The sequence below is a fragment of the Panicum hallii genome, chromosome 7, assembly GCF_002211085.1.
Source record: "Panicum hallii strain FIL2 chromosome 7, PHallii_v3.1, whole genome shotgun sequence".
NCBI lineage: Eukaryota > Viridiplantae > Streptophyta > Magnoliopsida > Poales > Poaceae > Panicum > Panicum hallii.
In genome coordinates, this window is record NC_038048.1 from 36,690,252 (window position 1) to 36,706,063 (window position 15,812).

General features: G+C 49.7%; 1 protein-coding gene across 1 annotated transcript; it reads left to right on the forward strand.

The window, feature by feature from the left end:
* The first annotated feature begins 10,065 nt into the window (after positions 1-10,065).
* On the forward strand, positions 10,066-15,196 carry LOC112900722. Its single transcript, XM_025969540.1, has 5 exons — positions 10,066-10,481; positions 10,573-10,642; positions 14,386-14,772; positions 14,860-15,063; positions 15,134-15,196. The coding sequence occupies exons 1-5, from the start codon at positions 10,066-10,068 to the stop codon at positions 15,194-15,196; spliced, it is 1,140 nt and encodes a 379-aa protein (XP_025825325.1).
* Positions 15,197-15,812: the final 616 nt, after the last annotated feature.

Sequence of the window (15,812 nt, forward strand, 5' to 3'; positions counted from 1 at the left end):
TTTGGCTGGCTGAGAGGTCCTGGCGGACAGTCCGCCAGTACTGGCGGACAGTCCGCCAGGACCTCTCGGGGTCAGCCAGCAGAACTTATCATTTTTCTTCCATCCAACTATCTCTTCGTGGGCCCATCGTGTTATGTCCGTGGGAGGCTGTCCATTACCCTCTATACCTCTTGGATGAAGCTCCTCTATCTCTCTTCATCCACATAACACAACTAGCTCCTCTCACTCTCTCTTCCTTCCCCACGGACAACACCCCCCATTGCCCCCCATTGTCCGTGGAGCCAAGGATTCAGTTCCTCCGCAAGGTCCACGGCGAAGGAGCCCCTCCACAGGCTGCAAGAACCTTCTCCCCTCGTTTCCAATCCTTTGAAAGCACTTCCATTCATCCTAGGGCAAGAACAAGGTATATGCAATCCTCCATCGATCTCTCTACTCGATGCATATCTTGAGGAATGCTTTTAGCTATTGTTTCCTGCTAGGTAGAGCGTGCTATTCCTTGAAAATCTTGAAGAATGGATGGCTAAATCTTTAGTTCACATGTTCATGTTCATTTCATAACCTAAACCTTTATTCAAGTCGATCTCCCAATCTATCCACTCATTGTTGTTCAAAATTTAAGTCTAGGCTTCCATTATCATCTAGAATGTGCCTACAAAGTTTGAGCCCCATTGGATTAATTCTTGACGTCACATGTTTTCGCGGGAACATTCAAAACCGAGAGGTCCTGGCGGACAGTCCGCCAGTACTGGCGGACTGTCCGCCAGGACCTCTCAGTCTTGATTGTTACTGCATAATCCTTTGTTTGTATCCACCCGTTCTTTCATTACTTCTAATCAAGCAGTATACTTCCTATACATGTACAGATGGTGCATGAGAGGAGGACCAAGTTCTTGCATGATCCCGTCTCCAACTCCGATTCCGATGAAATTGAAGTCGTTCCTCCACCTAAGCGCAAAAGGAAGCCAACGCCCAAAATTTCAATGAGTCGAGCTGGGCAAATGGGCGGTCCTAGCCATGCGGCACCCAGGCGTAGCTACCAAAGAGCTGCTCAACCACAAGGTGATGTGCCTCAAGAGGAGGTTCCTATCTTTGATGAGTACCCTCCACTCCAACCCTACCGGAAGTATATCATGCACAGACCGGAGTACACAAGGATCAACTTCGGTGACCCTGGAGTGAAGGGAGTGGATTACACCACAAAGCAAAGAGGTGCTGCATTTAAGGAAAGAAAGGAAAATCCTTATGATTATGAGAAGTACATCACGGATAGGAGGTTTTGGAGCAAATTTCAAGCTGATTGGTACATATCCGTCTTTATTGAGAAGAAGAATGCTATCACCGTCTCCAAGTACATCAATTGGGATGAAATGAGTGAGAAAAATAATCCAACCTTTGACTTGGTCATACGTGAATGTGAGAGGAAACACCTCTATGAATTCTTGGCCCTCAATGAAAATTGGAACAATGAGTTGGTTGCTCAATTTTGCTCCACTGCTTGGTTTGAAGGTGAGGGCAAGAATTCCTTTATTCACTTCAATCTTCAAGGGCGCGCCTTCTGGGTTTCATACAAGCAATTTGCTATCATCCTTAAGCTTGATGACACTCTAGATGAGATGGAAATTCACGATGACATCAATCCAACGGATGAAGCTCTTATGACTCTCTATCGGGATGAGGATCCGGATATAGCGACGACTCATGGACTACGTCCATATATGGAGATCATGAACAGGATATTTCGGGAGACCTTGACTCCCAAGAGGGGTGATCGCACCAAGATTCATGGTACGGTCAAGAACCTTCTTCTAGCTATGGACTTTGATCACCCGCCCTTCAGTGTCTTTCACTTTTTCTGGACGGAGTTGAGGTACATGCTCCATCATGGCAGTAATCCAGTTATCTATGCTCCATACATTCAAAGGATGATTAATGCCGTGACTGGAATGGAGTTTGGATATGATGCGGTCCATGCCCCATATTGCCCACAGCCTCCCAAGGAGCAAGAGTTTCCACCAGAGGGCGAGTCTCCCCCATCAGCTCACTCTCCACCCCAGCCCACTATGGATATGCCCTCCATCTCGGCGATGCCTTCCTCTTCTAGGACTCGTCCTCGCAGGAAAGGCAATGCCTTTATTTCTAGCTTGAAAGCTCTCTTCAAAGTATGCCGCAACACCAACGATGTAGTTCGTGCTCACGCTCGGGCAAATCAGCAGAGTATCAACAGGATTGAGCGCCACCTTGGCATTGAGGAGACGGATTGGCCCTCATTTCCGCCTTCTCCTCCTAGGGACTTTCCAGCTGCGTGGGAGCATTATGATGTAGGTGATGATGATGATGATGATGATGATGATGATGAGGATGATGAGTGATTACTGCTCCGAGCTTCCATTTGTCTTTTCTCTTTTTGGTGTTTGATGCCAAAGGGGGAGAAGATTGTATCCTAGCATTCCTAGCATTCTTATCTTTCCATCCTTTAGAGTCGTTGTGAGACTTTGGATCTATGTAAGACTTGGCTTGTATCGTATTTGAACTAAGTTGGTTTGTAATTTCTAATTTCTTTTTATGGATGATGTTTGCATGGTTGTGATCTTATTGCTTTTCTATGTTTGTGAAATCATGTGATATTACATTATCTTGGTTTTATCTCATCATGATGCTTTGACTTTATTTGGTTTGCTCATTATGAAATGAAGCCAACCCATGCCTTGAACAGAAAAATGCAAACCCGACGATTCGTTAAAATTGGAGAACGGTACCAGTTCAAGAAATGTGGTTCAAGCGAAGATAATTCTTTGTTTTATATTTTCTTTAGTCTAGGTATACCGTACTATCAAGGGGGATGTGGAAAGTGTGTGGTAGAACACAAATAAACCAAATCCGGAATCCATGCATTGAACAGAAAAATGCAAACCCGAGTGGTCCTGGCGGACAGTCCGCCAGGACACGTAAAAACAGCCTAACGGCTAGTTTTTAGTGAGGCTCTGTATATATCCCTTCGACCCCAACGGGAAATCCACCCTGCCAAACTGCATAAGCTTAGCCTCAAGCACCTTCTAAGCACTCCAAAACTCCCCAAAGTGAAACCCTAGCTTCCCCACTCCAAATCCTTGGTCTAGGGTTGGGTTTGAGCAAGATCCAAGCAAGATTCAAGTTCTTTCCCAAGAGATTCACCAGCTTTGCCGAGGGAGCAAGATCCAAGCAAGATTTAAGCGATTGTTATCACTTTTTAAGCCATTGTGATCGCTTTGGCTCATCAGCAAATGAGGAGTCCAAATTTCTTAGCCTCAGTAGCCATGTAGGCCCAGGCACCCCGCGCACGCGTGCAGCAGGAACTGCCGCAGCGACCAAGATGCTCATGTTTTTCCATCGACGTCGCGTTAGCTAGATGCTTCCTGTGCGTGAGAGCTTTTGGGTAAAGGGCTGCTCCATTTATGGCTTTATTATCACAATATTTCCCGATTAACAACGCAACCTCTTCTATCGCTCCTAGTAACAGATGAGTGTGAAATTCACCAGTGACACGGACAAACTTTTTTCATTGCCTGGATAGAGAGTGTGATGTTGTGTTGTGCAACTTGCTTGCCAATTGGATGCTCACGTGATAAAGTTATGACTATTTTTTTCTCGTATCCAGTCCAATAATATATATATATATATCATAACGGACATCACATGCAGTTTATATATATATATGACAATACACATTACACACATTTCATATATGACAATACTCATACAAGTCCATACAAATTCATACAAAGTTCATACAAGTTCAAATGTCCCGAGCCAGCATAAATGAACATATACAGTCCATACAAGTTTGGAAACGTTCATACAACTCACTGGGTCGGCGGCGGCGGCGGAGGCGGTGGCGGCGGGACAAACCCGTAAATAGCTTCTAAGGCATAGTCCTTTGCTTCAGAATCTTCAAGTTTCAAGAATATCTGACGCTGCTCCCAATTTAACCTGCATAAATTTAGAACAGAACGAAGTTCTTTGCCTTTGAAACCACACCTCATAGCTTTGTCACAACAATTTTCCATACTCAGTTGACCCATGAAGAGTTGTGCGGCAAATTCTTTATCTTCCATCAGGTTTGAAAAACGTTCACCAAAGCTTGAATCTGACTTGCCACTGCTGGTGGACTCTGCGTTGCATGTCATCTTCATCTTCATCTTCTTTCTGGGATTAGGCTCATTGGCTACATTATCATTGTCTACAAGATGTGTCGGCGGGGTCTCGACGACATAGTCAGGCGTAACATAGTCAAACACTGCCGCATATGTGAGCCAATGCTCTGAAATATAGTGCTCACCCGCCTGCATAAACCAAAAAAAAACTTGTGGATTGGAAGGGTATTAAGATTAAGCTAAGTTTCGGATTATGATATGGATTGCAATGCTTACCAAATGGAGTTTGACATCATTTTCCAATGCAGTAACATGTTCTTTTATATCATCGATACTCAAGTTGCAACCCACAACTTGTAGAGTTCGTGCAACTTTTTCCAGTACATCAGGATCAGTAGCTCTCCACTGATCCTTACTATCCGCAAACTTTATGTTATGCAAAGAAAGAAGGATTCTTTTTCGCGTGTCCATCGGATCAGTTGGAAACCTACAATTTATAATCCAGCTTACTTTTGACTTTCCTGTTCAAAAATAATTATAAGGATGCAGACAAACTTACATTTCATACTCCAACTCTATCGGTCCACTTAATAATATTAAAAAAACTTGCGTCAGAACTATTTGGAAATGTGCAAATAATTTCATATACAAATTATAAGGACAACTAAACCTTGCAGGTGAGCTTCCACATGATTCCGACTGGGTGTTTTCCTTAACCCTTGCAGGTGAGCTTCTTTTCGACCGGGTGTTCAACTGAAAGAATGAGTCAATAAGTCATTGGGAAATTTGTATGCAAAAAACTTGTTGGATATTTGATTTAGTCCCGCCATGAATCAAGCCAACTGGACCGATTAACTTTGGAACACCTCAATTCAACTAAAACAAACCTGTGTTGGACTGGGCCTTCGAGCTGAGAGCGGCGGTACAGTCGAACACGATTCCTCAGTTGACACTGAACCGGACATACAATGGCTAGTTGTTGAAACTGATGGAACGAAGTCCTGCCAAGAAGGAAATAAAATCCATATACATTATGGATCAATGCACAAAAAAAGAGATGTCTTATTTTCTAAATACATAGCCGAGAATAATATCAATTGCATATGATACAAGTTTTTATGAACAAAACAACGTGTAATGGCGTAGGTCGAAAACACAGATTTAGGGTCTCATATGGTCGAAAACACAGATTTAGGGTCTCTTATGGTCGAAAGCTTATCAGCTCAAAATTGTTTGCCCCCCAAAAAATACAAGTAGCAATACCTATATATTGAACAAGTACAGATCACAGTCCCAGATTGCTCTATTCTCCCAGTTACTCAAGGTGTAAGCCAACCCTACTTTATTCTGGAAAGTCATCATGTAGTTGGCCACAAGGAGCACTCAGGTGATATCACAAGTGCGAAAGGGGTGTTAATTGTTGACTAAAAGCCCCAAGACATGCCTATGGTAAGTTTCTTTCGGTCTCACAAGTTACAAAAATTGTGAGAGCAACATGACAGCCAAAGGTAACAGACAACAAGCACTCTCTGCACAGCACAAAGAAATAGCGGTCAGTCAGAACTGAGGCGTCCTGGCGGACAGTCCGCCAGGCCCTCTCAGTTCTGATTGTTACAGCATAATCCTGTGTTTGTCTCCACCCGTTCTTTCGTTACTTCTAATCAAGCAAAGAGAAAATAGGGAGGTTATTAAAAAAAATCAACATGCCTTGGTTACCAATCAGTCACTGAAGAATATAGCTTCTTGCTGGATCAGCCTTTTTTAGATAATCAACCTGAAATCAACATGCATAAGGTGGGATGCGAGTGGTAATGGAGAAACAAGTAGCGAGATCTTTAAAATGAATGACTTGTGTGCAGCTACATTGAAAAGTCAGAGGCAGACATTCTCAGCACACGCCGGGGGCGGGGCCGCGGCGGCGGCGGCGGCGGGGGCGTAGGCCGGGGGCACGGCTGCGGCGGGGGCGCCGGCCGGGGCCGCGGGGCGGGAGAGCGGCGGCAGCGCGGGCCGGGCGGGGCCTGCAGGGGCCGCGGGGCGGGAGAGCGGCGGCGGCGCGGGCGGCGGCCGGGAACGCGGGCGGGGGTGCGGGCCGGGTGGGGGCGCGGCACGGGCCGGGCGGGGGCGGGGGCGCGGGCCGGGGCGGGGGCGCGGGCGGGCGGGCGCGGGCGGCGGCCGGGAACGCGGGCGGGGGCGCGAGCCGGGGCCGCGGGGCGGCGGAGCGGCGGCGGCGCGGCGGGGGCGGCGCGGGCGCGGGCGGCGGCCGGGAACGCGGGCGGGGGAGCGGCGGCGGCGCGGCGGGGGCGGCGCGGGCGCGGGCGGCGGGGGCGCGGGCCGGGCGGGGGCGCGGCGCGGCGGGCGGGGGCGCGGCGCGGCGGGCGGGCGGGCGGGCGCGGGCGGCGCGGGCGGGGGCGCGTGCGGGCGGCGCGCGGCGCGGGCGCGGGCGGCGGGCGGGCGGGCGCGGAAGAAAAGTACTGTCCGAAGTGTAAATCCTCTAGGTTCTTGGAGGTTGACTCTGGTGATGGCAACAAGAGGCAGCTTGATATCCCCGTGACAATCCTACGTCACCTGCCGGCCATACCGAGGATCCAACGGCTGTACATGACTGAGGAATCCGCGAAACAGATGACATGGCATAAGAAAGGGAAACGATACAATCCTCACAAGATGGTACATGCATCAGATGGTGAAGCATGGATCTACTTTGATAGCATTCATCGGGACAAAGCCAGTGAGGCTCGTAATGTTCGTATTGCGCTGGCAACTGATGGATTCAATCCGTATGGAGCGATGGCTGCCACATACACATGTTGGCCCATGTTTCTGATTCCCCTCAATCTCCCCCCAGGCATAGCATTCCAACGACAGAACGTGTTGTTATCGTTGATTTTTCCTGGACACCCGGGGAAAAATATGGGTGTGTTCATGGAGCCGCTGATTGATGAATTGGTCCATGCTTGGGAGGAAGGGGTATGGACATATGATCGGGCCACAAAGACCAACTTCAAGATGCATGTTTGGTATCAATACTCTCTGCACGATTTTCTGGCGTATGGGGTCTTCTGCGGGTGGTGTGTTCACGGCAAATTCCCATGTCCGGTATGCAAGGAACGTCTTAGATTCCTTTGGTTGCAGAAGGGTGGTAAGTATGTTGCGTTCGACAAACATCGACAGTTCCTACCTCTTGACCATCCATTCAGACGAGACATCAAAAACTTTACAAAAGGTGTTACAGTGACAGACCTCGCAAGTCCGATGAGGACTAGTGCCGAGATTCGTCAGCAGATAGATGGTCTCTTGATCAATCCAGAGGGTGGCTTTGTGGGATATAGTGAGCAACATATGTGGACTCATAAGTCGGGCTTGACTCGGCTCCCGTACTATGACGACCTGCTCCTTCCACACAACATTGATATGATGCACACTGAAAAGAATGTTGCTGAAGCACTTTGGGCAACAATCATGGATATTCCCACGAAGACAAAGGACAATGTTAAGGCTAGGTTGGATCTAGCAATATTGTGTGACAGACCAAACTTAGAAATGAGGCCTCCTGCACGAGGAAAGACATGGAGAAGGCCTAAGGCCGATTATGTCTTGAGCAAGCCCCAAAGGATAGAAGTACTACAATGGATCAAGGCGTTGATGTTCCCTGATGGCTATGCAGCTAATCTGAGTAGAGGAGTCAACTTGTCTACTTTGCGAGTCTTAGGTATGAAGAGTCATGACTACCACATATGGATTGAGCGGCTTCTTCCAGCGATGGTTCGAGGTTATGTCCCTGAGCATGTCTGGCTGGTACTTGCAGAGTTGAGCTACTTCTTCCGCACACTTTGTGCAAAGGAGTTATCACGGACCTTAGTTGCAGACTTGGAAAGAATCGCACCGGTGTTGTTATGTAAGTTGGAGAAGATCTTTCCACCCGGATTCTTTAATCCGATGGAGCATATGATATTGCATCTCCCGTATGAGGCACGAATGGGGGGTCCCGTGCAGGGTCGGTGGTGCTATCCAATTGAGAGATGCCTAAAGGTTATCCGAAAGAAATGTGGAAATAAAAGCAAAATTGAGGGTTCCATTGCCAAGGCATACATTCTGGAGGAGGTGTCGAACTTTACATCAGTATACTATGGTGACAACCTACCTAGTGTGCATAATCCACCGGCTCATTACAATGCTAGCGAAAATGACTCGAGACTCAGCCTTTTTCAAGGTCAGCTTGGAACTGCAAGTGGTTCGACCACCAAGAGGTTGAGTCATCAAGAGTGGTGTCGGATCATGCTGTATGTGTTGACCAACCTTGACGAGGTGACACCGTACATGCAACAATTTATTCAAGAATTCTGGCGTCAATCAAGGGATATCACGGAGCAGGAATTAGATACCCTGCTCAAACAAGGTGCAGGAAATGGATCCCCCAATTTTATTTCTTGGTTCAAACAGAAGGTACGGTCCAATCTGGCCCGTACTTAGCTTTTCACTCTAAGTTGTTTTTACTTAGTTTGTCCAATCGTACTTGAACTTGCAGGGCGTTAGTGATGCGACCTTGAGTGCCGAGTTGAGACAGGTGGCCGGTGGCTTTGGATATAAGGTCAAGTCATATTCTGGTTATGACGTGAATGGATATCGTTTTTGTACAAGCAGTCATGAGGATTGTCGACCCAATCGAAAGACCACAAATTCTGGGGTGTTTACTCCCGGCCTTGATGGGATTAAGTATTATGGAAGAATTGAAGAAATATACGAACTCAGCTACTATGGTTCGAAACCACTTAATCCCGTGATATTCAAATATCATTGGTTTGACCCTCAAGCAATGAGACGGACGCATTCTAATGTTGGGCTAGTCGAAATTCGACAGGATTCAGTCATGACCATAGACGATGTCTATGTTGTTGCTCAACAGGCTATACAAGTTTATTATCTCCCATATGCGTGTGAAAGCAAAGAGCATCTTAAGGGTTGGTATATTGTGTACAAGACATCACCGCACGGTAGAGTACCTGTCCCTAACGATGATGATTACAACTTAGATCCAAACATATATGACGGAGAGTTCTTTCAAGAAGAGGGGCTACAAGGGCGATTCGAGATAGAATTAACCGAGGCAAACGAAATGGAAGTTGAAGCGGTTGATGATGCGGGGGAGGAGGAAGAGGTGCAGAGCGTTAAGGATTTACACATGCCAGAACGACTACAAGTAGACAATGCAAATGAAGACACCGAGTCTTCTGATCTTATTGGTTACGACATGATTGATAGTGATGATGAGGACTATGATCCAGCTAATCCCGACTACGATGAATATTTTTAGTCAATGTAAGACTATATTATTACGTATTGATGTTCTATTTTCTTCATGTATTTATCTAAGTATGTATTATATATTTATCTGTACTTATTACGTAATTATGGTTGTTGATCTAAAGTGGTAAACTTTTTTTATGTTGTCTTGAAAACTGTGTTTTATTTGTCTTCTGCTTTGTCTCATATACATCCAATCATCCCTCTAAGATATCTTAAAGTTTGGATCAATCCCTTGGAATTAAAGAAGGTTTTTTGGCTGGCTGAGAGGTCCTGGCAGACTGTCCGCCAGGAATGGCGGACAGTCCGCCAGGACAGCTCGGGATCAGCCAGCAGAACTGATCATTTTTCTTTCATCCAAAGTATCTCTTCGTGGGCCCATCGTCTTATGTCCGTGGGAGGCTGTCCAAAACCCCCTATACCTCTTGGATGAAGCTCCTCTATCTCTATTCATCCACATAACACAACTCGGTTTTCTTTATGTATTTATCTTGGATGAAGCTCCTCTATCTCTCTTCATCCACATAATTATTATGTAATTATGTTCTATTTTCTTTATGTATTTATCTAAGTATGTGTTATATATTTATCTGTACTAATTAATTTTCTTTTAATTGCAGGGGATTCACCAGAGATGGTGGGCCGCGGGATGAAGAAGAGTGTAGCGGCCCTTCACAAGAGGTTTTCGGGGGGGAGCAGTGAGCCGACGTCCGGGGCGGCTGAGGGACCGTCTTACAGGAGGAGGAGGGGGAGTGGCAGGAGGGCGATGACACAGGCGCCGCCGGAGGAGGAGCATGCGCTCCCGGAGCAGGAGGTGCCTCCCGGAGGAGGAGGTGCCGCCGGAGGAGGAGGAGCAGGCGCTCCCGGAGGGGAGGACGAGCAGGCGGACCAGGTGGTCCACCAGGAGGGGCCAGGGGACGACGAGCAGGCGGACGAGGAGGGCACGGAGGCCTCTGCTTCGTCAACCGTCTACCAGCGAGGTCCGGCGAGTCTCCCCCAGCGACCGATTCCTGAAGCAAAACGCCCGATCATAACTCCCCAAGGGGATAAGTAAGTAAATTTACATGTTTTTAGTACATGTTTACGTTATAATTTCAATTTTGTGGTAGAAATTAAAAAATTTTATCAATCACCTGTGCAGGAACTGGATAGTTGTGGAGAGGCCCGTTGGTGCTCACAGACGCCATGTGAATGGCATCTTGGGTCTTCTGGTTAGGGATCACTTCCCTGGCCTGGTCACGTTGGCCGGAGAGCCGTGTCCGGCCTATACGTGGGAGCACTGTGACGCCCTGAAAATTTACCAATTTAAAACATGCGTTAAAGCATTCCGATCAAAAACGTATTCGTCGTCGAACCCTAGCCCTAACCCTCTACATTTCCCCACCATCTTGACAGCCGACGCGAGCCAATTACGTTCCCCGCCCTGTGCCGCACAACGCTCGCGCGCACCGCCTCAACCCTCGCCACCGCGTCACGACGACCGCGCGCGACCGCTTTCCGCAATCAGCGCCGACGCAAGTCCTACCTCGCGCAGCGCGCGAATCCAGCGCGCGCGTGGCCGACCGGCCGCGGCCGCCGCCGCGATTGGCGCCGCCGCGTTTTCCCTCCACCCCCTTGCTGTTCTCCTCGCGCGTGCGTCGCGCGCGCGAATCCCGCCGACACGCGTCGCCTTTCCTCCCCTCCCCATTTTCTTTTCCTTCTCTCCCCTTTTCTTTTCCCCATTTCCTTCTTCTTTTTCTTCTCTTTCCCTTTCTTCCCTTTTATCTCCTTTTCCCTCTTCTCCTTTCCTCCTCTTCTCCCTGTTCCCCTGCTCCCGAGCGCTGCACGGCCGTGCGCCGGCCCTGTGCGCCGCGCCCGCGCCCTGCCTGGCCCTGCAACGCGCCGCGCCGCCCGTCGCCGCGCCCTCGCCCCTGGCCCGCGCCGTGCCGCGCCGCGCGCGCACGCGCGCACGGACGCTGCGCCGCCCGTCGCCACTCGCCGCTGCTCCCCTGCCGCGCGCGCCTGTGCCCGCACAGCACCCCCCCACGTGCCCTCGGCGCCTGCGCCCCGCCGCCACGCCGCGTCGCGACGGCCGCGAGCGGCCAAACTCCATTAATGGCCGCCCGCGACCGCCGCCGGTCGAGCCCGCCGCCCCACCGCCTCGGCCACCTATAAAAGGGGCCGAGGGGCACCCCCAGCACCTCACCACCGCCATAGCGCGCCCAGCCCCTCGCCTCCCTTGCTCCAGCGCCGCCCCGACGAGCCGCCCTGTGCCGCCGCCCCTGCTCCCGTGGGCAGCCCCCCCTCGCTGCAACCCGAGCCAAGGTGAGGCCGGGGATGGGTTCCCCGTGCCCTCCTCCCTCTTTTCCCCCACCCCCGGACCGCCGCCGTGCCCTGGCCGGCTGGGATGGGCCGCCGCCGGCGCCCCACCTCCCCTCCTCTGCTCTGTGCGGGAGGAAGGAGGAAGAAAGGGGTCATTTGCCCAAACCCCCCCCCCTCTCCTCTATTTAGTTAAAAGCCCCTCCACCCTTTGACCCCTTTGCGAAAAGAACCTATTCCTTTTGCTATTTCCAAAACTAGACCCCCCCCATGATATAAATTTAATTTCAAGTAGATCCCTCGCACTTTTTGTTGTGCCTCTTATGTTTCCAAGATTTACAAATAGGCCCTTCTGTTTCTAGAAAGTTTACGAGCAAGCCCCTGGACCCCCGTTTAAGCCCTGAAACCGCCTTTAGCGCGTCATTTTATGTGCGAAACGACCTCCGATTGACCCGAAACTTTACCACTCCGCTTCTAGTATAGTTTTAGCCATGCCATTAAGAAACCACCCAAAGATATCACCCCTAACTCCGTAACTAAATTATTTCCGATTCAAGCTCGACGATAAAAGCTTTTAGTTTTTGTGCTTGATTGTGTGTTTGTTTGATTGCGTCGTAGGACACGGAGTGAACGGGGAAGGCCTCGACTGTGATCAAGCGAACGAGAACCAGTTCCGCGACTCCGAGGCCGAGGGACAGTGCTACGATCAGGACCTCCCGCAAGAGTTTGACGATGGCAAGTTCAATTCCGCCCTTTGATGCATGTTTTTGTCCTAGTTTTTATAAACACAACCCAATGGCCTGTTTTATAAAATTGCATTGTTTTGCGTGCTGGAAACCCGGTAGGATAGCCACCCTTGTTTGAAATAACCATACTTTGACTGCCTGATTTATAAAGAAAATGCGCGTGTGTGGGAAGGGATAAAATGTGGTTTTGAAAAGTGAGTTAGACGAGATGGATGGCATTTCTGTGTGAATTGCCGTTGGTGTGCTCGTACCTGTGTGGTTGAGCGAGGAAGGGAGATATCCATCTTGTCACCCCTAAGGACCGAGTTGATGTGACATCTCACCTAGCTTCTTGTCGTGCGAACCACTTGACCGTTGTATGGGCAGCGGCTTAACATAAATCCCACTAGTTAGCCTGATAGTCATCAGGAGAGCTGAGAGCAACGGGTAATCAAGGAGAGGGGATAAGCTCTGTGTGACTTATGCCCTGGTTAAACCTCGGTGGTAGGTCGAATGACCCCTTGATGGATCCCGTGATGGCTAGTCAGGTCTAGCTAAGGTGGGTAATGGCTTTGTTGGGATCTGCACCGGCACTAAGGTGTTCGTGCTGTGGTACCCCACCTGTGGGTAAAGTTGCACACCTCTGCAGAGTTAAAATCTATTCGAATAGCCGTGCCCACGGCATTGGGCAAGTTACGGTGTGGTCACATAACTAGTGTTTCTCTCTGGGAATGGATGGGCTGGTGTGGGTTGTTTGAAAAGTGACCGGCAGTTGTGCCGTGAGCTACGGCGGACGGGGAGTCCGGTAGCAGTTTAAAACTCGGATCCTATGTGGATCAACACCGTGTGTTCTTTGGTGTTAGAATACTCGTTTTGGAAAAATGTTTTTAAACAAACCCTTGCATACAAATGAGATTTCCGCAAATGAACCATATCCGTATCCTTGGAATGTCCTGTGCATTAAATTCTGTTATGCCCCCCCCTCCGTGGGTGTGATTGGACTTGCTGAGTACGTTTGTACTCACCCCATTCTTACTTTTACAGTGGAAGACCCAGACTACGTCCCCGAAGACAACGAGTAGGGTTTCGCCCTGCACCCAGTCTTGCCTGTGGTTGAGGCCACCGTTGGATTCCGCATGGCGCAAGACTCTGATGATCCTTTGTTCGTAGCTAGTGTAGTTGTGTGGGTTTTGGTTGTAATCCTCGCGATAGTGGCGCTTCACTGCCCATTACCGCGTAGAGTTGTACGGTGATGTACCATCTGATGTAATAAAAGTGTTATCAGCCTCCTGGGACTGATAGAGCAACACTTTTAAGTCTTCCCTGATGGGGGGGACGCTTCAGGTGGTATCAGAGCCGTAGGCTGGCCGTAGGACGTGACCCTAGGAGCGAGACCCCTTTTCAGGCCCTAGAACTTGTCCCGATTCAGAAATTTTCTGCACAAACACTCACCACTGGTCTTTGCCTTGTTCCAGATGGCTGGCAATGGATGGGTTAGCGGAATCTGCTACGCAGAGCCCGGTCTCCCCAAGTTGCTATTGCTCAGCCTGGAACGCGTCGGGATTATGGAACCACCGGAGTATGCCTACCGTGAGTACATCGCCGGAGGCACCCTTCGGTGCGACGTAATGGTTTTTGTGGAGAAAAGCACCCGCTACCCTGATGTGGACCCTTGGTTCATCTCCACCACTGGTTTTCGCTTCCCCGACACCTATCGAAAGGCCGCTCGTAAAGCCTTGCGACGACTGCGTGTACTCTACAGGCACCACCTTCAGCGGACTCCTATGGGATTTTTCCCACCCGCTGAGGGAAGAAGGCGCACTTGGATTGCCCGAATGAGGGGACTTGGACGAGAAGAAGAAGACCTGGAAGACACGGTCTCCCACCTGTCCATCTACCTCACTGGCTTGGATGCACTCTACCGCGAACAGGCGGCACATGGAGGGCAGCAGTGCAACAAATTCATGGCGTATGCTCTATCCCACAAGGGTAAAGCGACATCCAGCGTCAGCTACAACGCGGAGGACGGGCCCGAGGCGTACAGCAACCCGAGCATCTATACTCGCCTCAATGAGTACACATCGATGGCGAGGGAGGTGCACGGGCCAGAGTACGATCCAACCCAGGAGGATCTTGACGCTGAAATTGTCATGAAGGTCGGAGGAGGAAAGAAGCATGGACGGTACTGGATTTGCGACGGCGCGATCGACTCCTCTTCTACTCCGACTCTATCTCAGATAAAAGCACGGCAAACGAGCTCGAGCGCAGGCATCCGACCTCGTCCGGACAGTTCGACGAGCCAAGTCCAGGCACTCCAGGTTGTTGCTTGTTCATACGTTTTTTTTCTATTATATTACATAACTTCGCTTTTGTATTATTGTAATATTGGGGTAAAAATTTTGCAGGCTCAGCTGCAAGAAGAGAGGAGAGAACGTATGGAGTTGGAGGCAAGGATGAGGGCGGAGATGGAGGCCGAGCGGGAGGCTGACCGACAGAGGATGGCGAGCATGTTCGCGTACATTCAGAGTCTTGGCGCCGCGACGGGTCTACCTCCGCCACCTCCCTTCGTCACCCCACCTAGACCACCCACCGATCCGTTTTCTACTTCAGTGAGTATGCAATGTTCAATATGTCGTTTATTTTGTCGTTTCACTCATACATTTCATCTATATGTTGCAGAATCAGTCGGCGGCCTCCAATGATCCGTATATTTCTCCAAATCAGACCAACCTGAACAACTAGCCACGTTCGGCATAGATGATGGAGTTATTTGCATTTGAGACTTAGCTAGACTGAATGTACTTTGATTGTTCATTGTGTACTTTGTGATATACTTGGCTACAGTGAATGTGCCTATAAAGTTTGAGCCCCAGTGGATTAATTCTTGACGTCACTAGTTTTCGCGGTAACAATCAGGCCTGAGAGTGCCTGGCGGAAAGTCCGCCAGGCCTGGCGGACTGTCCGCCAGGCACTCTCAGGCCTGATTGTTACTGCATAATTCTGTGTTTGTCTCCATCCGTTGTTTCATTACTTCTCCTTCTAATCAAGCAAAGAGAAAATAGTGAGGTCATAAAAAAAATATTTGCCGAGTGCTGCCTCCAGTGGCTCTCGGCAAAGAAAATAGTGAGGTCATAAAAAAAATACTTTGCCGAGTGCTATTGACCGGGCTCTCGGCAAAGAAGGCGTCCAGGGTGGGCGTTGACGCGGTCCTTTGCCGAGAGTCTGACAGCGACACTCGGCAAAGGATCCGTCCACGGTGGCGCGCCGTGACGGCTACTTTTCTTTGCCGAGGGCCGCTTTTGGCTCTCGGTAAATATTTTGCCGAGAGACCGAGGAGAAGCTCTCGGCAAAGTATCCT